At 40.1% G+C, this 21,674-nt stretch overlaps 1 protein-coding gene across 4 annotated transcripts in view; it reads left to right on the top strand.

Annotated features, from left to right (window-relative positions):
- The window catches only part of ITGA9 (integrin subunit alpha 9), a 217,488-nt gene that overhangs the window by 123,809 nt on the left and 72,005 nt on the right, over positions 1-21,674 (top strand). For all 4 annotated transcript variants that reach the window (XM_080581503.1, XM_080581504.1, XM_080581505.1 and 1 more), the window contains exon 18: positions 14,720-14,870. In XM_080581503.1, the coding sequence (XP_080437629.1) occupies positions 14,720-14,870 (151 nt within the window). The remainder of the gene's footprint in view (positions 1-14,719; positions 14,871-21,674) is intronic.

The following is a 21,674-nucleotide window of genomic DNA, read 5'->3' on the forward strand; positions in this document are numbered from 1 at the left end:
TAGCCATAGTTGGAGACAAAACTGAACAAGAGTCAAATCTGAGTAGTTACGGACTGGACTTCTCCAGACACGACTGAAGTCCACAGGAATGTTTTGGGGTATTGGCTGGGAGCAGAGTTAGGTCTCAGGTTGCAGAGTTCACACTTTGACTGTGATTAGTCTGGATTTTTGACCTTTCAGTAGATTTTAGTGGTGAGAAGAACATACTGAGAGTAGAGCTGGAGACTTGTCTGTGTGGACTGGGGAAGCAAGTAAGGGGGTTTGTCGTGCATTTGAGGAATGATCAATAAAAAAGCAGCTTCTAAAAACTTGTCAGTGTGTGGTAATCTTAGCAGTAAGAGCTGTATTTGTGATTACAGTATTAAACTGTTTACTTTTATAGCTGTTATTTATGCTATCATGACAATTTAAAAACCACACCTGTCAAAAAAGCTGAGGATATTCAAATAGAGTTTCCACAGTCATGTAACAAAATGTTGAACAAGTGCTCTCAAGTCTTTTTTGTTCAGTGACATTCTGAAGTCCTGTTTGAAATAAACAGGATGTCATCAAATCTGTCAAGTCCACATAGAACAGGTTTTCTTTAGGTAAAGGGTATTGTAGACTTCAGCTAATAAGAATCGTAACACAGCAAACATCTCTGAAGAAAACACTTTATTGGTCTGTAAAAATACAAAAGCATGCTATGGGTTCTGATTATAGAAAAATGCCCACCTTGAAAAACATGGTCATATTTCCAGCCCCATATATCTCATGCTAAAGAACCCTGTGAGCCTGTTTTCACATACTGGCTGCTTATGATAATTCTGTTTAAAAAGCATTTGCTTTGTAGGAAGAGCATAGAATGTGAATCTTTTATTACTATATGAACCTGAGAACTAAATGGGTGACTTCGTTGTTAGGACGGTTATGGCAATGTCTTTGTCTAAACAATCACATCTGACTAAAATTGGTGAACTTATTAATAGAAGCAGTGCACTTAGGAAACACAGACACAATAGATTGAAATAAACAGGGTGTTTATGGGAAGGCAGCAGTAAATACGGTGTCTCAGATATGCAGCAGCTCTTTGAAGGTGTTGCTGGACATACGGGTAGGGTGATCTGATTGAGGTCATCTACCTGGGCTTTCAAAGCTTTTATTAGAATTTCTCACTGAAAGTTCACGAAGAAAGTAAGTTGTCCAGACCTAAGAGGAATGATGCCTGAGCATTACTACCTAATTAAAAAGTAGTCAACAAAAGCAGTAACTAGTCTGTTTTTCTGGTGTGCATGTGCTGGGGCCAGTGGTACTCATCATACTCATAAACAATCAGGGAAATCTGCTAAAAATAAACAGCAAGGTGATAAAGTTTGCTAATCATACTAAGCTATTTAGAGTAATGAAAGGAACAAATGAGGAGGTATATTTTCAAGCAGCATATGGTTAATCAGTGGAGTTTACTGCTGGGGATGTTGTAAACGCTGAGAACTGAAATAGTAGAGATGCCAAATTTGAATGCTGGAAACTGCAGAAATCTATCAGGAAAATAACACTACATGCTTGCCTTGTTCTTCCATAGGCCTCTGCTTTAGACATAGTTAGAGGTAGGGCTCTCTGCTGGATGGACTGATTTATTCTGGCTGTTCTTACACATTTTTTCATTAATTTGTAGCATGTTAGAGCCAAAATCTATGCAGAAAGTGATATATTGTGAGGTATAGTATTGTCCATCACTATAAAAGGCTTTCACATGTGTGCTGGTCAGAGCACTTGTGTGTGTAGGAAGTTAGCTCAGATTACATTATCATCATGAGAATTGCTTGCTGAGGTCACGCTCACGAGTTCAGGAACCATGCAAGCTACTCTGATATAGAGTTCACCTGAGATGCATTTGAATCACTAGACTTACCATGTTAGTTAAGATCACACCTGCATTTGAATATGCCAAACCAGCATACCAAATGACTGACAGGAAAATGATCCTGCTCTAATTTGGAATTTCTTGGGATCCTCCTTCTCTCCCCAAAACTTACACTAGTACCTCCACAAATGGGGGCCACTGCACTTTGATACATAACAAATAGACAAACCAGCACATCCACATAACAATCTAATATATGGCCACTTATCCAAAGTGCTCAAACCATGCAAATCTGTGTTTGTAAATTGAAAACTGCTATTCTGATCAGATGAAGTTATGTTTGCCTTGTTATTTCCCGTTGGTGCTGCTGCAAGTGAAAACTGTGCTGCTGGGCGAGCTGAAATCCTTCACTGTGATGTTGGTAGTGGGGAGGAGAGGGGGTAAGGCCTTGAAAGTGGATAATGATAAAAACCTCAACGATTTCTAACCCTATCAGAAAGCTTTAGTGAAGATTTCAGAGGGTGAGAATGGGATGTGGTAGTGATTCCTATGCTCTGTTTTTTTTTTTCTTTCAAACACTTTTGTTATAGTGAAAGGTGTCCTTGGAGACATGGGCTAAAGACCAGGGTAACATGTTGTACTGGAATAAAGACAAGCTAGAATGCATTTATTCTGAATAGAAAAATACACATTCTCAGTTAACAGAGGTATTTCTTTAAGGCTTGATTTCAGTTAAGAGATGGCCCTCTTTAAGGCTTGTCTACTTTCATGAGCATGTGTTTGCATGTAAGCCCACCCCAACTTGTTGCAAGGATTGTGAGATGGTGGAGCCAAACTCTTCCTGCTTGTGGCAGATGGCATGAGGGACAACAGTCACAGACTGTGTCTCGGCAGCTTCAGGCTGGAGACCAGGAAAAACTGTCTTGTGTGGGCAGTTTGTGCTGCACTGGAAGGAGGGCAGAGATCATGGGCTCTGCTGTTCTGGGTTTCAGGACTCAGCAGGATGAGGTCCGAGGTCCCAGCTGACTGTGGTTGGCAATTGTTCTGTGTTGAGGAGGAGGATGGATGCTATGGTCTCTAGAGATGACTTTCAACCAAGTTTGCTGCAGTTCTCTGACTCATGTCAAGGTAAAATCCTCTCTGCAACTTGACCAATGCTGCCTCAACAAAGAGCATCCCTTCATCAAGGTGGAAACAGCTGCCTAAGACAGTTGTCTTCCAGTGTCATGGCTGAAACCTGCCTGTGGGGCTCCTTGCCTCTCACTGATGCTGCCTCTGCCAGCAAGAACATGCAACATCACAAGAGGGGATGGTGATATCAAATGCTGGACCTGACAAAAACTGCAGGGATTAAACTTTCTAGTGCAGACATAATGAGGTAGCATGTGAAACAGCCACAGTGGTGCATGCTAGTGTTACCACAAACGTTACCACAATGCTGGGCCTGCATTTATTCTCAGGACTGTGAGTGTTGTTAGCCTAAAACTACAGATGTAACTTAAGGGTAGGGAAAAAGAGCCATGGGATGTGCTGGGGATTTGGTGAAGGCAGTATTGGGAGAAACTGGAGGATCAGAAGAAACGTGTTTTGTCTTTCCAGTCATAACTTTTCAAATCCATTCTTCTTGAAGAATAAACATGAGGTTTCAGCACCACAGAGTAGAGAGACTACTTCATCACCTCCCCATCAACGAAACTCCAGTGTTAAATCTTGCAGCTGTAATAGCAGATACCAAAATCTGGCCCTATCCATGCAGTGCTGCCCCATCTTAGTGCGGAGGATGAGGGGTGGAGGGGATTTAAAAAGGAAGGGATTTAAAAGTATTTTAGTGTAAAGAAAATACAGCGTTTATGTATTGCATGTGGGTAAATCTATCAAGACAATCTGAAACCTTAAGAGAAATAGGAATAGGATATTTTGCAATAAGTCATATTTTTATGGTAACAGCCTTTTGGACAGCAGTAGAAAACTGAATTTCCTTGCCAGTAATCCATTACTGAAAAGCAAAATGCAATTAAAGAGTGCTCTGTTAGCCATTATTTTCGAATATATTGTTTAATATTACAAATGCATTTATAAAGTATCATGCTTGACTTGAATGCCCCACTTCGTATTCTCAGCCCAGCAAATGTCTTTTCCATTAGGTTTCTGTAGCAAATACCACATTTTTATTGAGCCTCTCCTTAGCTACTTGTTTAGAGGCTGAACTGCATCTGTTTCCTCAAGATGTGCCGGGGGAAACTGAAGCATGTATTTTGTGGAAGATTAGCAGATTTTCAAGGCTAGAGAAGCCTAATCTGTTCCTATGGTACTCTATATGGGCGGAAAGCACTCTGGTCTTTTAGGAAAGAACCTAAATGTGCTGAGAGAACAGCGTTCACAGGAGCAGAAATCTGGTCCTGGTCCAATGCCTCAGACTGGTGTTCAGGTAACTGTCTACAAAGGCAATAGCAGTGACCAAAATCTGATTAGGCTTCAAGGGGAGCCAAGTGAAAACCACAGAAAATACATCTGAGTGATGGTAAGGGTGTTTGAAAAAACAGACTTTCTTCCAGCTATAATAAACAAACTAGCTAAAAGACCAGAGCAGAATGGGTGGTGGCTTCCCTGTGAGATGCAGCTAGGAAGGAAATCCTGTATGACTGTGTAAATACACTGACAGCCTGTATGCCGCAATGAGTGGTGCAGCTGTACTGAAAACAAACAGCAGTAGAAGAAAGATGATGTTGCGGCATGTCAGGTAGCTGCAATGTTCCAGCGTGAGCTGTGCACATGTTATGTAAATCAAGTTGTAAGGATAAGGGCTGTGAGCTCCCTTGGGTAGAATATGCTGTAATAAATATTGCTATTCCTGAGAAGGTTCCAGGAGGAAGTCTGTCTTCCATATATTTATGTGACATAAGGTTATCCTTCATCTGTCATTCGAAACCGCATTACTCACTCGTTGGAATGCTTTTGCTCATGTGTTTGCGTGATTGTAATATGCAGCTTTCTTTTATGTATAGGTTTTAGAGCACCCTTAGGTGTTCTAGATTGCTTATTAGACTCAAATTTACCTTCTTTCACTAGAGACTGGTTGGGGTCCCTGTCTGTACTGCTGCAAATTGTTTTGGAGAAGTCAAATTGGAAGCAAAAGTTGTTGAAAGCCAAAGGGGCAACAGGTGCATTTGCAAAGATTTGCAAGGTTTTACAAACTTTTCATGTTTTGCATTGGAGTCAAAGCTTTCATAAGTTTTCTTGTGCAATGGAATTGTTGAGAAACGTCCTTTTCCAGTTGAAAGGTCATGCTTGTGACTTGGGCCATCTTCTGGCTAATTCCAGAAGGACTGGCAGAAGATGGACAAAAAAGCAATCTGTCAAACTTAATCAAGTTTGAAATGTTTCCATTTTAATAAAATGGTGATTTATGAAAAAAAGTATTTTCCAGTTATCTTCTGGTCAGCTCTACAGAAGCATTTTTTTTCACTTCAAGTAAATTCTTTCTGTGACTTGCTAAAATATTAATGTATTTTCTGACAGTACTTTTGTTTCTATGATCTATTTTGTCCTATGCATGTATCTACTTGATAGGCAGGTTAACAATTCAATGTGATCTTTTGGCATGTAACCTCCAAGTACCTAACCCACACTTCACTGAAAACACCTGCATCACCACCCCATGGTCCTGCACCCTCTGAGCTTGCTGGACTTTGGAACAACTTCTAAGTTTATAAGCATATGATTATTAGTGAATAAAAATACATTTCATTTAGCTATGCAACCGATAGCTAGTCGTGTGGTTGTTTCGCAAATAGACACAACAAAGAGTCTGTTCATGGACCTGTTAAAATGTGTGGAAGGACTCCCTGTGGTTCACTAAGCACACGATCAGACATTAAGCACCTGGATTTGAAAAATGAAGTTTTTTCAGCAGTTTCATATTGGCTTGTCAAAATATTGCAGAACCCTGACTGAAGGAATCCAGAAGTCATAGATAAAAACATGTGTTATGACAACTTTGTCCAATTTGCTTTTCACCAGCACAAGACGTAACAGCAGAGACCATAGTAGAGTGCAGTGACAATGCAGATAGTCAATGCTTTCTGAAGGAAGGAGCAATAACATCAAATGTTGATTAAAAAGATCAAAGCTGTTTTGACTATATCTCATGAATATGGTAGGATTTCAAATAAATAAATAAAGGTTTTCACTGATCATAGGCTTTGTAAAGCCGTTGGAGCAAAGCTGCAAGCTCGTGGTTTAACGTGGGAAGCAAAGCTGTTTCATAAATTTGACCAGGCTCACGCCTCAGCACTTATCTTCCTTTGATCACACAACAGGAATTTGTTTCCAGAGAGGCCTCAGGTTTCATGGCCTGCCCGTCGCGGTTTTATGCCCCTGAAGTGCATCTTAACAAAACAGTCGTGATGAGGAAAAACAATATCCTTTCATTTGGAGGTGGACTACATGCTCTGATGATATCTATTTTTCCCTTCCTCTTCATTCATAGCAGATGAAAAATTTGTTTTCACTTATTTTATCTCTCACTGAACAAACACTTCTTTAAAAATATTTTTGACATTCTGTTTACTGTAGACAGGCTACCCTAAATAACATAGCTAGTCAGATGGAGCTAATTTGATGCCTTACAAAGAACAAAAGGAAAATGAGTAAATGCTATGGTTTAGCATGCCTCGTGCTAGGAAAGTGCCATGAGCTTTCAGTCTGGACCATGTGTATATAAAACTGTGTATGCTGGTGTCAATATTCCTGACTTCTGGGATGCAAATATGGAGCCATGACCCATCCCATTGCAGTCATGTGCTGCCCATAGGTTACTAGGTTATACCCAAGTACTACCCTAACTCCAGGTCTTTTAAAGTATCAAAAGAGTTCAGAAAGAAGAGGAAAACATTGAAAAGGGGGTTATGAGTAGGTTGCTGTCAGTTTTCTCAAAATTATGTTGTTTCTAACTGTGATTTAAGTGATTTTGCAAATTATAGCGTAGTTTAATGCTATTTCAAAGTAATTTGGTGCATTGTAAAGGAAGCGATGAAAATGTTTATAGCATTTTGTGTATATTAGCACATTTGTAATTCTATTTGGAAGTAAGTCTATTTGGTGAATCCAGGAAGGAGAGATTTGATTTCTAATTTACTTCGACTTTCATTTATCTTTTGCCTACAGACAGTTGCTAGTGAATTGAATGCTGCATTTGCAAGGCACATGGAAAAATTTGTTGTAGCATACCCAGGGTCTGATTTGCAGTTTCCTGAAAGGACTACCCAGTAGAGCCAGCAATTAATCAGGATGTAGTACAAGTTGCAGTGGGAGAATCATCTCAGGAACAAGTGAATGTTTCCCCTTTTGAGGGTGAATGGGGATAAAGGAATGGATTTTTGGTTTCCATCTGGTTATTTACACTCAGAGCTTCATAAATCTCTCCCAAAATAAATAAGTCCAGTTTGATAGCAGTGGGCAGTCCTGTTCATTTTGAACATGTGGTGATTGAACCCATGTGGATGGTAATAGAGCCATCAAGTAACAAGTTGTAACAAACGTCAATAGTCTGCATCTAATACAAGAATACAGATTCCCAATCTATTCTTTTTTTAAGAAAAGGATACTGATTGACAATCAGGGGTACTGTACAAGCCAGTCTTATAACTTCTTAAATGCTATTCTGTGAGGGTTTTTTGTTTGTTTGTTAAGAATCACTTGACTGTATCCACTGGAACACGATTTTGCTGTTTGTTAAACCAGATCCTAAAGAGATGAGTTTTTTGCATTACATAAAATGATCTTTGAACTAATGTGTAACCTGGCCTTCCTTGTGAACAGCCCAACATCAGTATTTTATGGACCTAAGATAGTTCAAGTTGTCATATTTTTTCCTGCTCTAGCAACCAAAGTATAAAGCTAACAAAACAAAAGCTTAACCTCTGGCAGCGCTGTCATACATGAGCTGCCTCCAGAGGTGGAAGTCCTTGATACTGTACAGACCACAATGAAAAGCAGATGCACCATTGTTTTGGATTTGCAGAATATTTCTTGACTGATAAATACATGCGTGTGCACACACACACACACACATACTTTTGTTGTACAGCTTTATAAAGTTTTTCATAGTATATCCTGCAAGTACAAAATCTGATAAGGCTGAATTTCACTGCAGGTCACCACGTAAATCACTTTGCTGTTTCTGGATGAGCTATTGGGTCGAAATAGAGGAAATGTGCAGATGTAGGTTGATGCTGCTTATAGTGTTTGACATTTAGATATAACTTACTTTTGACATATCACACCTGCTACTACAAAACAAATTTCCTAAAATAACAAGCTGGTGCTGCTTCTAACTTGTCATCTCTAATTAGCTGCCTTTTACTGACCTCTGAAGGTAACTGGTAGATGGGGGCACTGATCTCTTTCTTCCTCATCAAGGCTCAGCTGAGTATGTTTTTTAAATTACATATTGCACCCCATCATCCCCTGAATAAGGCCAACAATCAGACCTGCCTCATCAGATTTTAACAGGTCTACTGCTGAGCGCATAATTTTTATTGTAAATATGTGGTTTGCTTGATGAATTTAATTTTCTAATTCCTGGAAACAACAAAGTTCCTTGTTACAAAGTGCTATTCAATTCATTCTCAAATTTCACTTCCTCTCCAAGATCTTTGGACATCAATCTTCTATTTTAGCATTGCTCTTCCTGTATTTTAAAAAACAGGGGAAATATAGAGACTTTTTTCCACATCAGGCTAGTATATGCAACTTCAGCTACATGTGTCATACCATTTATCTTCTAAATTTGTTTTTGCCACTAGTAACTAGCTTTTGTGTTCTAACCTTAGGCACATACACCCACACATGTGAGGATAACTGTCTTAGGAGCACAGTATCATCTGTTTAAAGGACACGGCTTGTGGCTATAAAAGATGTTAGTTTGTATGTATGTCTGCAAGGGTGAAAGATTAGATTAGAGGTTCTGTAGATGTTGTGCCTGATCTTGCTTTCATGTGACAGTTTCACAAACCAGGATAGCTGCATTCAACCCAAAAGCTGCTCCCCAGAGTAAACACTGTGAAAAAGGACTTGGTTCCTTCACCATTGACTCTTCAGTTCTGTTTATAAAGGGCTTTGAACAGCTGGGTACAATTGAAATTACTGATAATAGTAAAAGAAAGGCAACAGATTTCTGCATCATGGTAAGATAAGGGGTATTTTTACGTGGATGTTGTGCCCTGCTCTGTACTTTCTACTTTGAAGACTAAAGGGCTGGCAGTTATGTGTATTGTGTAATTATGGGGGATTCGTGTGAAGAAATGATGTTGGAGGAAGAGAGGACAATTCCCAGAGAAGCTTTCAAAATACAGTAACTGGCTGTAAATTGAAATCGCTCTGTTTCAATTCCAGAATGAGAGGAAAAAGGGTTTCCTAGAGTTTTTTTCTATTGTTTACTACTCAAATACATTTTTTTTCTCTTTTTATATATATATAAAAAAAATAACATATAGGAAAGGTGGAAAAGTTAACGCTCTGTGCTGTATTCCTCAATTGCAATATGTATAGGACCTCAATAGCTAGAGGGGCAGCTCTGCCTGACAAGGGTACAGGCACAAGCAGTTCCACCTCCTTGACTCTGGGCTCGCCGCAGTAGGTTTTTTATCTGGGACATTCAGCCTCTTCCCGTGGGGAAACATTGGCACATTGTTATTCTGCCCTCACAGGGAGCAATCTTGGTACAGCGTTACTCCCAAACTGTACTCTGCTGACACAGGAGCTCTGTGGGCCGCTTCTCAAATTCTCCCTTAAATTTGTCCCATCTTCTCGTGTTACTTCATACTATTCAGAGCAGACTGGAAAGCAAGATTTTCAGCTTGGGAAGTAGAACTGGTCATTAATGAAACGATCTGGTTGGCCCAGAGCTAGCTTGCCATGGTGGGCTTAGTGCATCTTAGCTAGGCCACAGTCATCAGCTACTCAAGGTCTCTTACCGCGTGTGGTGGCTTAGGCGTCAATGTGAGGAGGGGAAGGCAGCAGTTCAACTAATGCAGGATAAACCCTGGTATCCTGAGTGTTTGCCTGAGTCCTTAACCTAGATTGCCTTCGAGCTTTGCAGAGATAATTGACCTTGAATACACATGTGATAGTGCGACAGTGTAATGCACAGGCAGTATAAAATCCAATAGCTCTGCTACCTATAGGGATGTTTAAAAGTTTTGCATAGTTTGGGATTATTTATGGGGCGTCTACCTCTCTGTTTTGCTCTGCGTCTTCAAATGAATTCCCAGAAGATGAGCTGAGGGTTTCAGCTTTTCATTGGCTTTTGGGGTTTAAGTGTTTGCAAAGTTCAACTGATCCTGGGGCCTATGACAAAACCCCAGAAGGAGAAAGGTTTTCAGGGTTGATAATAGGAGTTTGTGGGGGCAAAAAACACATTCAGTATCACAGTAACTGTGAAGACCAGCTGCAATGCTGGTTGGTGATGGTAGAAATCAATCTATTTGGATCTGTCACAGACCGATGCTGTTCACTCACACCTTTTACTGGTTTAAAGGAAAGAGATGGGACTTCTGTTTCTTCAGCAGTGTACCTTTATCTGATGGAGATGGAGGACAGGTTAGACTTCAGTTGTTTGGAGCCTTTTTACCCTGATGAAGTCTAACTGTCCCCAGCTGTAGCTTCCACTGGCCATTGGACAATAGCAGGGATTTACCCATGCAGATGCAGATCTTCTGTAAGGAGAGAAAGGCTCTTAAGATTAAAGGGAAAGTCGATGATCCAGACTAACAGGCTAAATGCAACCCTGTTGCATTCCTTGCACTATGTACGATCTGCACAAGCTAAGGGAAAGCGCTAAATGCTTTTTCATTTCTTTTTTTTAAATAAGTCTCTGAAGTACAGGAAATAGAGAAATATGTCCCTGCGTACCTTTTGGAATGCAGATTATGTCTCCCTTGAGCCACGTTAATAAAAACACCAACATCTTGGGGGGTGGAGAAATGAAAATAGCAGATCTCTTCTGTTAGCATTTCCCAGCTGGTCTTTATTCACTTTCTGACCATAATACAAGGAAGCAGCACAGAAATTAACAAAGAATGTTAACGTGTGTTAAAAAGCTATTTGTTTTATGCTGGAGCTTTAAAATTGTTTCCTCTTCTTTTTTCCAAAAGAAGAGAACATTGAAGATTTCTTTTTATGTTTGATGCATAGTACCATGGCAAGTAAATTTTAAAACCATGGCAGAGTTGATCCTCTGTGTAGCATAAACTTGGAGCCTGATTTTCAGAACTGCTTGTTACCTGCAAGTCTAGCTCATGTGAATGAAAGCTGCAAGTATTTAGTACTTCTGAATGTCAAATTTCTTTCCCTTTCCATGCAAAAATTGATAGTCGGACATATTTTGTGTGCTTGTATGCATGTGCATAGAAATGTGGTTGCCTAAATTTAATAGCTCTACAGTCTAACCAGAGCTTTTGCCCATTTCATTATTAATACGTATTACCCGATGTAATGGGTGGTATTATTCTCTCCAATTTAGTGATTGTCTTGATTATTTTCCATCTTTTCTATCATTTTTTTTTAGAGCATGTTTTTATTTTTAACCTGCCTTCCTTGCTGCAAGGAGGGTGACGAGTGCTGTGGTGAGGATGCTGGCTGCTGTATAGTTTTCATGCAATGAAATGTAAACTAAAAGCCATTGCTTGATTCCGTTCCTTAAATTATTTGACATACCTTGTCAAGACCACAAGTGGCTCTAGTTTGTTTCTTGCGGTGACAACAGCTTTTCAGTGACACATTGGAGTTGTCAGTGAGGCTGCTGTAGGTGCAGCAGCTGCCGGCAGAGGCTGGCACCAGGCTGGCAGCAGAGCTGCTCCCATGCTGCAGTAGGCTGTCTGCGCCCGTGACGTTGTGCCCTCGAGCAGCAAAGGGGGCCCGGGAGCTCCCCTGCAAGCAGGGAGATTCCTAATCCTTTTCTTACAGCAAGTGAGCCTGATTCATTCCAGATGTACATGGATTTAATGATTTGGAAAGCTACTCTTAAAATGGGACTTACAGCACAATCTCCTATAGCCTTTTAGAGGAAGATCTGAACTCCTTTGCCAGCCTAAAATCAGTGAGGTTTTTCAGAGTTTAATAGGGTGTGAGTTTTTGTGTAGAAGCTTTAATCAGGGAGCAACTAGTATGCTCTCAGAAAGGGGGTTTTCCTTTTCTGCTGAGGAAAACATTGTTATAAACATTGTTGCTTAGGTGCGATGCACTTTTAACAGATGAGTGATAGCTTTGTAAAGGAGTAACACAACCTAATGGTATTTATTTTAATGTTATTTTTGTGGGATTACTTTTAAGTAGGGTTTCATTCTGAATATTTGTTTTATTGTTCAGTAGGAAAGACAGTAATCTTGATCATCTTTAAATTAAATCTTAAAGTACTGCTGCCACCAATTCAGAGTGGATTCTTTCCTCCTTTGCATATTATTCTTTTAATCATAAATAAGTTACTGTAGAAGGGAAAGAAGTAGTGGCAATGTCTGTGTTAAATAGTAATAGCTGGACACAGATATGTAGTGTGCATTGCATATTGTATCACCCTGGCATAAGATAAATAGCTTGTAACATCCCTTTGCTTACAGAAGTGATACTTCCAGATTTTGCTAATGGGTTTGATAGATGCTGATTTATTTTTTGAAGTAATAACGAGAAGTGAGATTATAAAGTTCATGACAAATAATTTGCAGTTGTAAGTGGTTGTTTTTATTTCTTGGCTTCCAATTATGTACTTTTGATTATTAGCAAATCCCAGCAAATAGTTTTTGTATATCTTCATAATTTGTCAGCTTTTCTACAGTGAATGTTGACGTTGAGGCCAAAAGGTTAAATGCTTCCACGTACTCTCATGTAGTTTTCCCATTAATTTGGTGCATAAGAAACAACTACTCCAACTATTTTGACCTCTCAAGCTAGTTTTTTCAGTGGATTCTGTGCAGTGTACACATTTGCCAATGTTTATTTGCAGTGATAGCTGATGGCAAGAATACACCATAACATTTAGAAAGCAAAGTGTCCAGTTATAGGTAGGATTGGTGGTGTCTGCAGTTGAGTGTAAGTAGGAGAAATCAGGCATGTTTCCCAGAGATTTATATCTGCCTCATAAGAACCTGTCATTGAACTGTAAGCCATAATTTTGGGCAATAAATGAAGATCATCATAAATTAAATAAGTTCAGGAAACAAATATGCTATAAATATTGTATGCATTATGTGGAAAAGTTGTGCTCAGAATCCACAAGCATCAGCTTTAAAGCCTGAGTCTAGACTATCTTGCTCTGCACTTCCCACATACCAGAGCCCCTGGTTGCTTCATTACATCCCTTTGGAAATCGATGTCTGGAAAACTGGAAAACTCCTTGGCAAATGCAGAGAGACAGAACCCAGTGAGATCTGCCTTTGGAGGTTCAGTAGGGCTACAGCTGGCAGAGGATGCTGAAGGGTTTATAAGTGCCACATCCTTGGAAACCCCCTATTAACGCAGATGCTGTGGCTGCAGCACCACGAGGAGGGCTGGCAGTAGTGGAGCAAGGCTGCCTTAAACATGACTCGCATCCGGCACCCCAGTTGCTTTCAGACAGTCACTGCTATGCAGAGAGTCAGCATGTGCCGATGTGCCTCTCCCTGGTGCAGCCATTCCCTCGTGGCAATAGGGCGAATGGCAGGCTGCATGGTCAGCTTTGGGTTTCTCCGTGCTGATGCTTGCTGCAGTGTGCTTGTGTGCTGTGCAACAGCATCTGGCAGGGTGGTATTGCGAGGATGCCTTTTCTCAGAAGATCCTCCTTTATACTTCTGGGCTTATTGTCCCTCTGAGGAAATGACAGAGCATCTCTTTGCTATGTGCCTGCAGGACTCTGCCCTTTTTTGACCAGCTGCTTGATGTTCTCCCTGTGATGCTCTCTCCATTGCTCCAGGCTATATGAATGGTTTTACATTATACTCATGGTAACCCTAGCCAGTTTGATATTTTGGTTATTTTTGAATTTATACCTGGTATATTTCACAATATCTTTCATTGTGTTTTTATTCTTAGACCTGCAAACCCATGCATTGTTACTGTATATTTTTCTGTGATCTTAAGCCTACATTCACACTTGTTAGCTCATCTTCTGGAGAAACTAGCATGATTAAATATATACCAAATTATAATTGTGTGTGTATTTGTGATCTATGATGCCTTGTTACAGTAGTGTACTGATTCATGATGTATGACTATTATCTTAATTAACCATTCTCTTGGTATTCCACTTATAGAACATGACTCCATTGTGTTAGGTCCAGTGTAAATGCACAAGGAAAGGTTAGTTGTGTTCAATAGATAGTTTTTGTTATAACTTTTATGCATTTTTTCACTCGTACCAGTTTCTGGATTTTATTTGACCCTCTTTCCTTTTTTTTTTTTTCTATCCATGGTGTAATTCTAAGCTTTTCAGAATGTTACTATAATGTTTCAGTAAGATTAAATTATTGAGAAACAAAATGAAATAGAATTTGTGTTTGAATGTGAGCATAACGTTTTGTACTTGTTGCATTTTCCCCATCCAGTGACTTTACAGTCTTTAACTATTTTATTCCCAATAAAGCCATATTAACAGTATCTCATGAAATGGTTTCAGGTGAGGATCATGGGATTTCCTTTCACAGGAGGCAGTGTCAGAACCAGGAATCACAAGCTGCTCACTTTCCTTACAGCTGCCTGCACTGCTTATTGGCCATACAGCACACTGATGAATTACTAACTGCAGAGCTTTTAAGCAGTTGAGTTGTAACACTTCTGCAGCAGAAAAAAAGATGAGAGTGTAAAAGTTGCCAAGAGTTAATCTGGTGCAATTGTTTCTGCCTACAGTGTTGATGACAGGACTGCCTACCTGGCCCTGGGAGCAGTGAGGAACATCTCACTTAACATTTCCATCTCTAACATTGGGGATGACGCCTATGACACCAACGTTTTCTTCAACTTTTCTGGGGAGCTCTTCTTCATCAAAATGTGGCAAAAGGTAAGAAATGCCAATCTCGCTGTGAGGAAATCTCTTAATGTTAAGTTTACTTGCAAGGAGTAGGAACAGGGGGTGGCCTGGTCCACAGTGCTGAGAGATTTGGAAGTTGTTTCTGGTTACGTTGGGCTTGAATTTTTTTCAGACTTTTTACTGAGGTTTTCTCTTCTGTGGGTTTAAGCTGAGAAAATGATACAGTTTGTGTTTCAATAGAAGGCACAGCACTGTTATTTGGGGTTAGCTAACGAAATAGAAACATTGGTTGAGGTACTAAGGTATTAAGAGACAGGAGGAGACTGGTTTGGAAATCTGTTGAATAACGAATGACACTGAAATACAAAGGCTGCCTCTAGTTTGAGTGGTGCCACACTGCGCTCACCAGTCCTGATCATCTCCTGACCTGGGTTCCTAGCTTTTTGTTTGTTTTGGTTTGTTTGTTTTCCTTGCAGAAACCAAGATGTAGGGCTGTTCTCTCCTCACATCTGGGTGCAAGTTTGGATTGTGGCCAGGGCATTTCATTAGAACTAAGAGTTCAAAAGTGCTTTTGATTTCACCTGCATCAACTCAGGTGAAGTTTTCTTGCTTTAGCCTCTTCACATTTTAGGTTGAAATGCTCAGATGTTTTCATTAGCTTGAATTGTAAAATGTTGAAATGTAAACACTGAATTGAACTTTTTGCAAACTGATGGCTATGAAAGCTGAGTGTGAGTAACATAAAAATAAATTGCGCAAAATGGAAATACAATCATAATAACATTCTGACTATTTGCTCCTGCTTTTTGCAGTCGTTTGTCTCTCTGCTGGAGCTTTGCTATGCTTTTCAAGCCATAAGAGCAATATTAAAAACAGTAGCACAAATGTTTCAAAGTATGGTATTAACATGGCCCATTGAAACAATGATATTTTGTCATTATTTTTCATATTTTATAGAGAAAGATTATAATAGATTTTAGCTATTATAAACCTCTTAGGTTGCCTCATTACATAACAAAGTATGATAAATTCTGTTAGAAGTTAATTCTGTTGATTTTCACATTAGACTGACATTGCATACAGTTACAAACCTCAGAAAGTTCTTTCTATTATAAGCTTCTTTTTCAGAGTATGTGCTGCAAGTGTGTAGTTTATCATGAGTTTTTTTTTTTAAAAAAAAAGAAAGCAGAAATGCCTTACGCCAATACACAACTTCTCCTTAATGGAAGTTTACGTGAAGACTTTTAGGGTCTGGCCCAGCTCCCATTGAAGTCAGTGAGAGGGTTTCCATTGCTCTGCACTGGAAAAGAAAAAGAGCTTGATGTATGTTCTTTTAAAAGGTTGGTTTTTTTGTGTGTTTTTTTCTTCTTCTGTACTTACTTGTTGAATATTTTACACACATGGATTAACTGGAACACCAGTTGCCTTCGTTGTTCTTCTTGGCCAACACTGTCAGGGAACAAGCTGAAGATGATGTGCTGTTTCCCTTGGTATTGTACCTTGAGCCTGGGTCTAAAGCAGACTTGAAACAGCTGTGTGAAATGCTCCCTAGAAGGAGCAGTTTCTGGAAGCAAATGACATTGTTGTAGGGTTATCTCACTATTCAATGTGTCTTCAGCTAATAGAAGCTATCATTTCTTTAAAAACAAATAAAAAAAAGCGTACATCAAGGAGACATGTAGGCTTCCTTCTTCCTCTGGTTTTGAGAGCTGTAACAGGGTATGTTATTCCTGCTGCTCCACTGTTTGTGTGTTTGATTTGATATTTTTTTTTTTCCTCTGATAATTTAGTAACAGGTTTGAAAAACTAAGAAACAGGGTTGTGTTGGGCGACTTTGCTTCCTCTCGATCAGCTTTTGCTACAGGACAAGCTAATGGATTGTTGGCCTCATCATGTATCCAGATGGGAAACTGGATTACAACCTCATAGCCTCAATTAGTGTTATATTTTCCCTAAGCTCCTTGAACAATGCTTTTTTAAATAAAATATCATGGACTCTGTTTCATAACCTACTCCCATCCCTTGACATCTATGCAAAATATGTACTGTGCATGTACTTTAAATAGATTTTATTCCTGGTTGAACGTTGCCCAGGCAAAAATCCAGAACATAAAGCTGGAGTAAAAATGACAACTCATAAGATTTCCCGTAGTGGAGCAATTTTGGAATCAAAAGAGCTGCTGCTTATGGGAAGCTTCTTGCTGCAACTGCCTTTTAATGAATGACGGTAAAGTGGAAAAGAAGGGTCTCTTCCACGTGGTTGCTTGAAACTTTTTCTGCAAGGTGGACCTCAGAACAGTGACTGCATGGTGAGCTTTTAAATCGATTTCTGTAGTCCTTTCAGGATGCTGTGAAATCTCCTGTTTGTTTTCCCTGTGTCTCCAGTAGAATTCCAGGCAGATTCAGTCTGGTTATTTCTTGCTGTAGTTTGGTTACATTGAGAGCTGACACTGCAAAAAATGTAATGCTGTTTTCTCAACAGAGTTACCGTGACAAAATGCCACAGTTTGTGTTTGAAAAGAACGGTATGGCCAAGCTCAGTAGGGATTACCAGTAGCACTCCCTGAAGTGCATTATGGAGATAGCTCTTCCTTTTGTGGAGACTGAGATTTCATGAGCTGCAGTGGATAGAGCACCTGGCAGGGCTTTGCCGCTTCTCTGGGAGGTGAAAAAGCATTTGCTGACTGATGTTTAAACGACTCCATTTATTCCACTGTCTAATTTTCCTGTTGTGCTGCTGCCAGTCCTCCCTGGCTTTGTGGACGAAGCCCAGCATTTTCTTTCCAGCTTCTGACAGACAGCCCTCTTCCTTCTTGAGAGGCACAGTATGTGGCATCGGCTTCAGGCAACAGACTTCTCATCTCTGCCTACCCTCCGTGCAGTGTTTTTAACTCTGTCATCACTGCTGCCCTTCCAAGGGACTGTTTTCACAGAAGTGTCACTGTCCTACGCTCAAATCATCCCTTCACCCTTTTTACATACAGGGAGACTCTTGTGTGGAAGTGAACGTATAGCTACAAAACAGTAAATTTCTTAACTGGTGATATTCCTGAATTTGTTGTGGGTTTCATCTCTAGTAGCTTACTGTGCATATTATTTTCCTTTCATTATGGTTTCGTTAACCGTATGGTTTCATATGGAGTGGCAGCACTTGGATTATAAACCTTATTTTTCAATTCTTCCTAACTTTGGTAGAATTAAACTGAGATTTTTTAGAAGCCAATTATAACTTACATTGTTTAGTTAGAAAAACAAACAAACAAAAAAAGCCAGAATGGCAAAGTCCATTCAAGGCTGGGCAAAGGCTGGTTTTCTTCTCAGGAGGTTGACAAAGCGTGGCCATTGATGTAAAGCCTGTGAAAAGTTTCAAGTTCTGATTCAGTGAGAACTGGTGGTTTTACAGGTGCATGGGAGCATTGCACTGTAATGAATTTCAAAAGTTGTCCACTAGGAAAAATGTCCCTTTTGAAATATGAAGAGATTTAATCTTTTTTTTTTTAAAAAAAGACACCTCACATGTTCACATAGATTTCACTTTTACTGTGTTGACAGAGATTGGTCACCTCTTCCCTAAATAGTAGATCTATTTTTTTTAATATTAAAATTTATTGTCCTATAATCTTAATTCAATTTCAAGAAAGCTATTTCAGAGCCTGAAAAATCCACTTAACAGAGGTGTTAATACCACTTTCCTATAGAACACAGAGTGCTGCCTGTGTGCTAAGGAGTCTGGAAAAGAATAAAAGGCTCTTACTGCTAATTTCTACATCATTTTTCATCTATTGGAATTGCCTGCTGACTTGTGAAGTTTTGCTGAAAATGCTTGTCAGAAATAGGCACTTCGGTAACCATTCATTAGCTGCTGTTTAGAGCAGAAGGGTATTGTTAGTACAGTTACAGAAAAAGTACTATAAGCTTGCTGGAAGTGGCAGTTAACAGTTTTCAGAGACTTCCCAAGTAGGCTGGTACAACAGCCACCACTGATGGGGAAAATCCTGTTCTTTGTCTGTGCCTGGCCATGGCATCCAGCCTTTCTCACTCCTTTTGGTTGGTTTAGTATTTTGTGGGTTCAGTGAGGCGAGCCAGGTTGCAAGGGGTCAGATGAGCACCAGGTAAATGCAGGAAGAGCGCTGGAAGTACACGATCAAGGAGCTGATGTTGGGGGGTAGGTGTACGCAGGACCGTATCTTTATTAAATCTGGTCAGGAGATTTTATATTAATGGCATAAAAACAGCATATGTAACATAGTAATAATAAAACCCAACAATAACCCAATATCTATAGCATTAATCTCTGGCTGCTCTTGAAGTGCTCTGCAAGGACTGGAGGGAGTCTAACAGCTAAGCCCATTTCAGCATGGGTTACGGAGAGCAGAGGTCAGGAAATCCCACTGCTGACTGTCATTTCCAGCTGTGGATTATTTCTTTATTTCAGGCAAGCTCCCAGCATCCAGAGCCAGCTGTGTATAGCATTCCTCCTGCTTTTCGCAGCAACTTTTGCAAGCAACAGCTGAGTGAAGTTTGCAGGGCTGGGCCAGGACAGAGTGAGCAACAAGGTTTTCGTTTCCTAGGACTTACACATGAAGGAAATACAAGGAATGGCTATCTGAACCCTTGGTGCTCATTATGAATATGCTGATATCTTGAGTCACACTGTTTATGGACCCTGGGATTTTTCTTCAGATAAGTAATGCAGTGCCTTCTCTGGGTTAGCAGGCAGGTCAGGTCGTGCACTTTGGATACAACACACCCCCAACCCCTCACTCCCCCACTCCCTGAGAGCTTGCTGACGTCTCCTGACTAAGAGAGCCCAGAAGAGCTGCACACACAGAGTTTTAATTTTTTCCAATTTGGAAATTCTCTTACTCTGGTTTCCCATGCTGCTCATGCTTTCTAAGAGTCTTAGGGCTGGCAGGGACAGGATACTGATAGAGCACAAAACCCTAGGACACGTACCTCCTTTTGGATCCATCTGTGCCAGTGGAAGAAACTGTAGGTCATGGGTATTCCCGATGTCTTTTTTTTTCCAGTAGTCTTTGCCCCTTTGGAGTGACTGGTAGAGAACTTACTGTGATTGCTCTCGGTTCACCTCCAGCTGGTTAGCAGAAACCTTTTAAATTAGAGGCTTGAGTTAATCCAGCTGACATTGCGTGGAGTAGGTTGGAGTTGCTCCTGTCATCTGCTCTGCCAGTGTGTCAGAGCGAGTGGTGCCAAGTAGCGTGGAACCTGTGACCCCTGCACTGACATGAGCACATCTGGAAGACCTCCCAAGCAATATATCACTTATGTGAGGGGATTTGAACCCTTCTGCCAAGAGAACTTTTATAGCCAGGATTCAGGAATAAGTAGTGTGGCAGTCACTGCCACCTGCTGCTTCTCCTTTCTTGTGAATCTAATGCTTAACTGGTGTTCCAAAGTGCACAAAACTGTTTTGCATCCTTGGAGTTAAATTGTCTAATTTCTTGATTGGGAAGAAAAAATACATGTAGTTCAAGCTATCTGACTTCATTGTTTATTTTAGTCTTTTTCTGTGAATGCTCAATGAAAACCTTAAGTTTTATACTTCCCAAGGGATAAGTAAGGAGCAACAATTTTTTTTCAGGCCAGAAGTTGTTAGAGCCACTTAATATCCACCTACTCTTAGCAGGTAGGAATTGAAGGCTAAACATTTGATCCAGATTTTCTTTTTGGGATTCAAATATCATTCCCACTGACAGGGAATGGGAATTGGAGACTGGATTTAGTTGTATAATTAGTACTGATAGAAGTCTTGTAAATTTTCCTCTTACTGTTTATGTCTGAATGAAGTCTGTTATTTTTTTCCCCCATCAACAAATAGAATGCAGAATCCTCAAGGTCTGTTGGAAAACTCCCTGTTGGAATAAATGATTCAGAAGCCATGATTTTTCAGGAATTTAGATCTTTTTCTGCTTAGCGGTGGAAGAGCCTATGCAAGCTTGTTAAATCCCATTTTTAGGAGCAGCTTCATACTTAGAAAACTGATTGAAGGGTGGTAATGTGTAAGATGATGATGTGACTCAGACCTTGCAAAACTGGATACAGCCAACTCCAGCTAGCTTTAGAAATCTGAGGTTTTTGCAGTCTTAAGCTACTTGTAGGGAAACAATGACTTGCTGTGGGAGATCACCCAAAGCATTTCTATAGGAAGCAGTAGAAACTTCAGATTGAAACAGACAAGGCTTTTGATGATGTACTTGTTTCTTTTGGGTGATGTTAGAGTAAAAACTTATTTTACAGTACAAAAATGTGGTGTTAATTTTTGTGAGGCTTTACAGCAGCCTGTGATTAGTAAGCTGTTAACAAACATTTGTTTCGAAGGACTTGATGGTGCTGGAATAACATACAGAAGGACCAGATATATTGAGAAGCTTTATGCTGATCTGCTTGGGCTGTGCTCTGGGTTATGTGATGAGGAAAGTGTTTGTCCTGGAAGTAGCTTTTCATGCCTCTTAGACTGTTTATGTATATATACAAATAATGGTTTTAGGGAGTAGCCTGGGATGCTCCGTGTGGCTCAGATTATTAAGGGAGGTTTTGTTTGACTGCCTAGCCCTGTTCTTCCCTTGGGCCTGCAAGAAGAATGAGTTTCTAAAGGAATAACAGCTGTGTGGATGAGTACATTTGAGATGTACTCTTTTTGTGGAAGCTGTAAGGCAGCCTGTGCTGTAGCAAAGCCCATTGATGGTGAATGAGTACCCACCAGCTGCTGTACCACCCAAGGTGGGGCTTCACCATGGCCAGGCATGAGTGGAAGTCCTGGTTTCCCTCCGGATGAGAAAGGGAAAAGGAAATCTGAAGCAATGAATTGATGAG

The sequence above is a fragment of the Anser brachyrhynchus genome (assembly GCF_964034855.1).
Source record: "Anser brachyrhynchus genome assembly, chromosome: 2".
NCBI lineage: Eukaryota > Metazoa > Chordata > Aves > Anseriformes > Anatidae > Anser > Anser brachyrhynchus.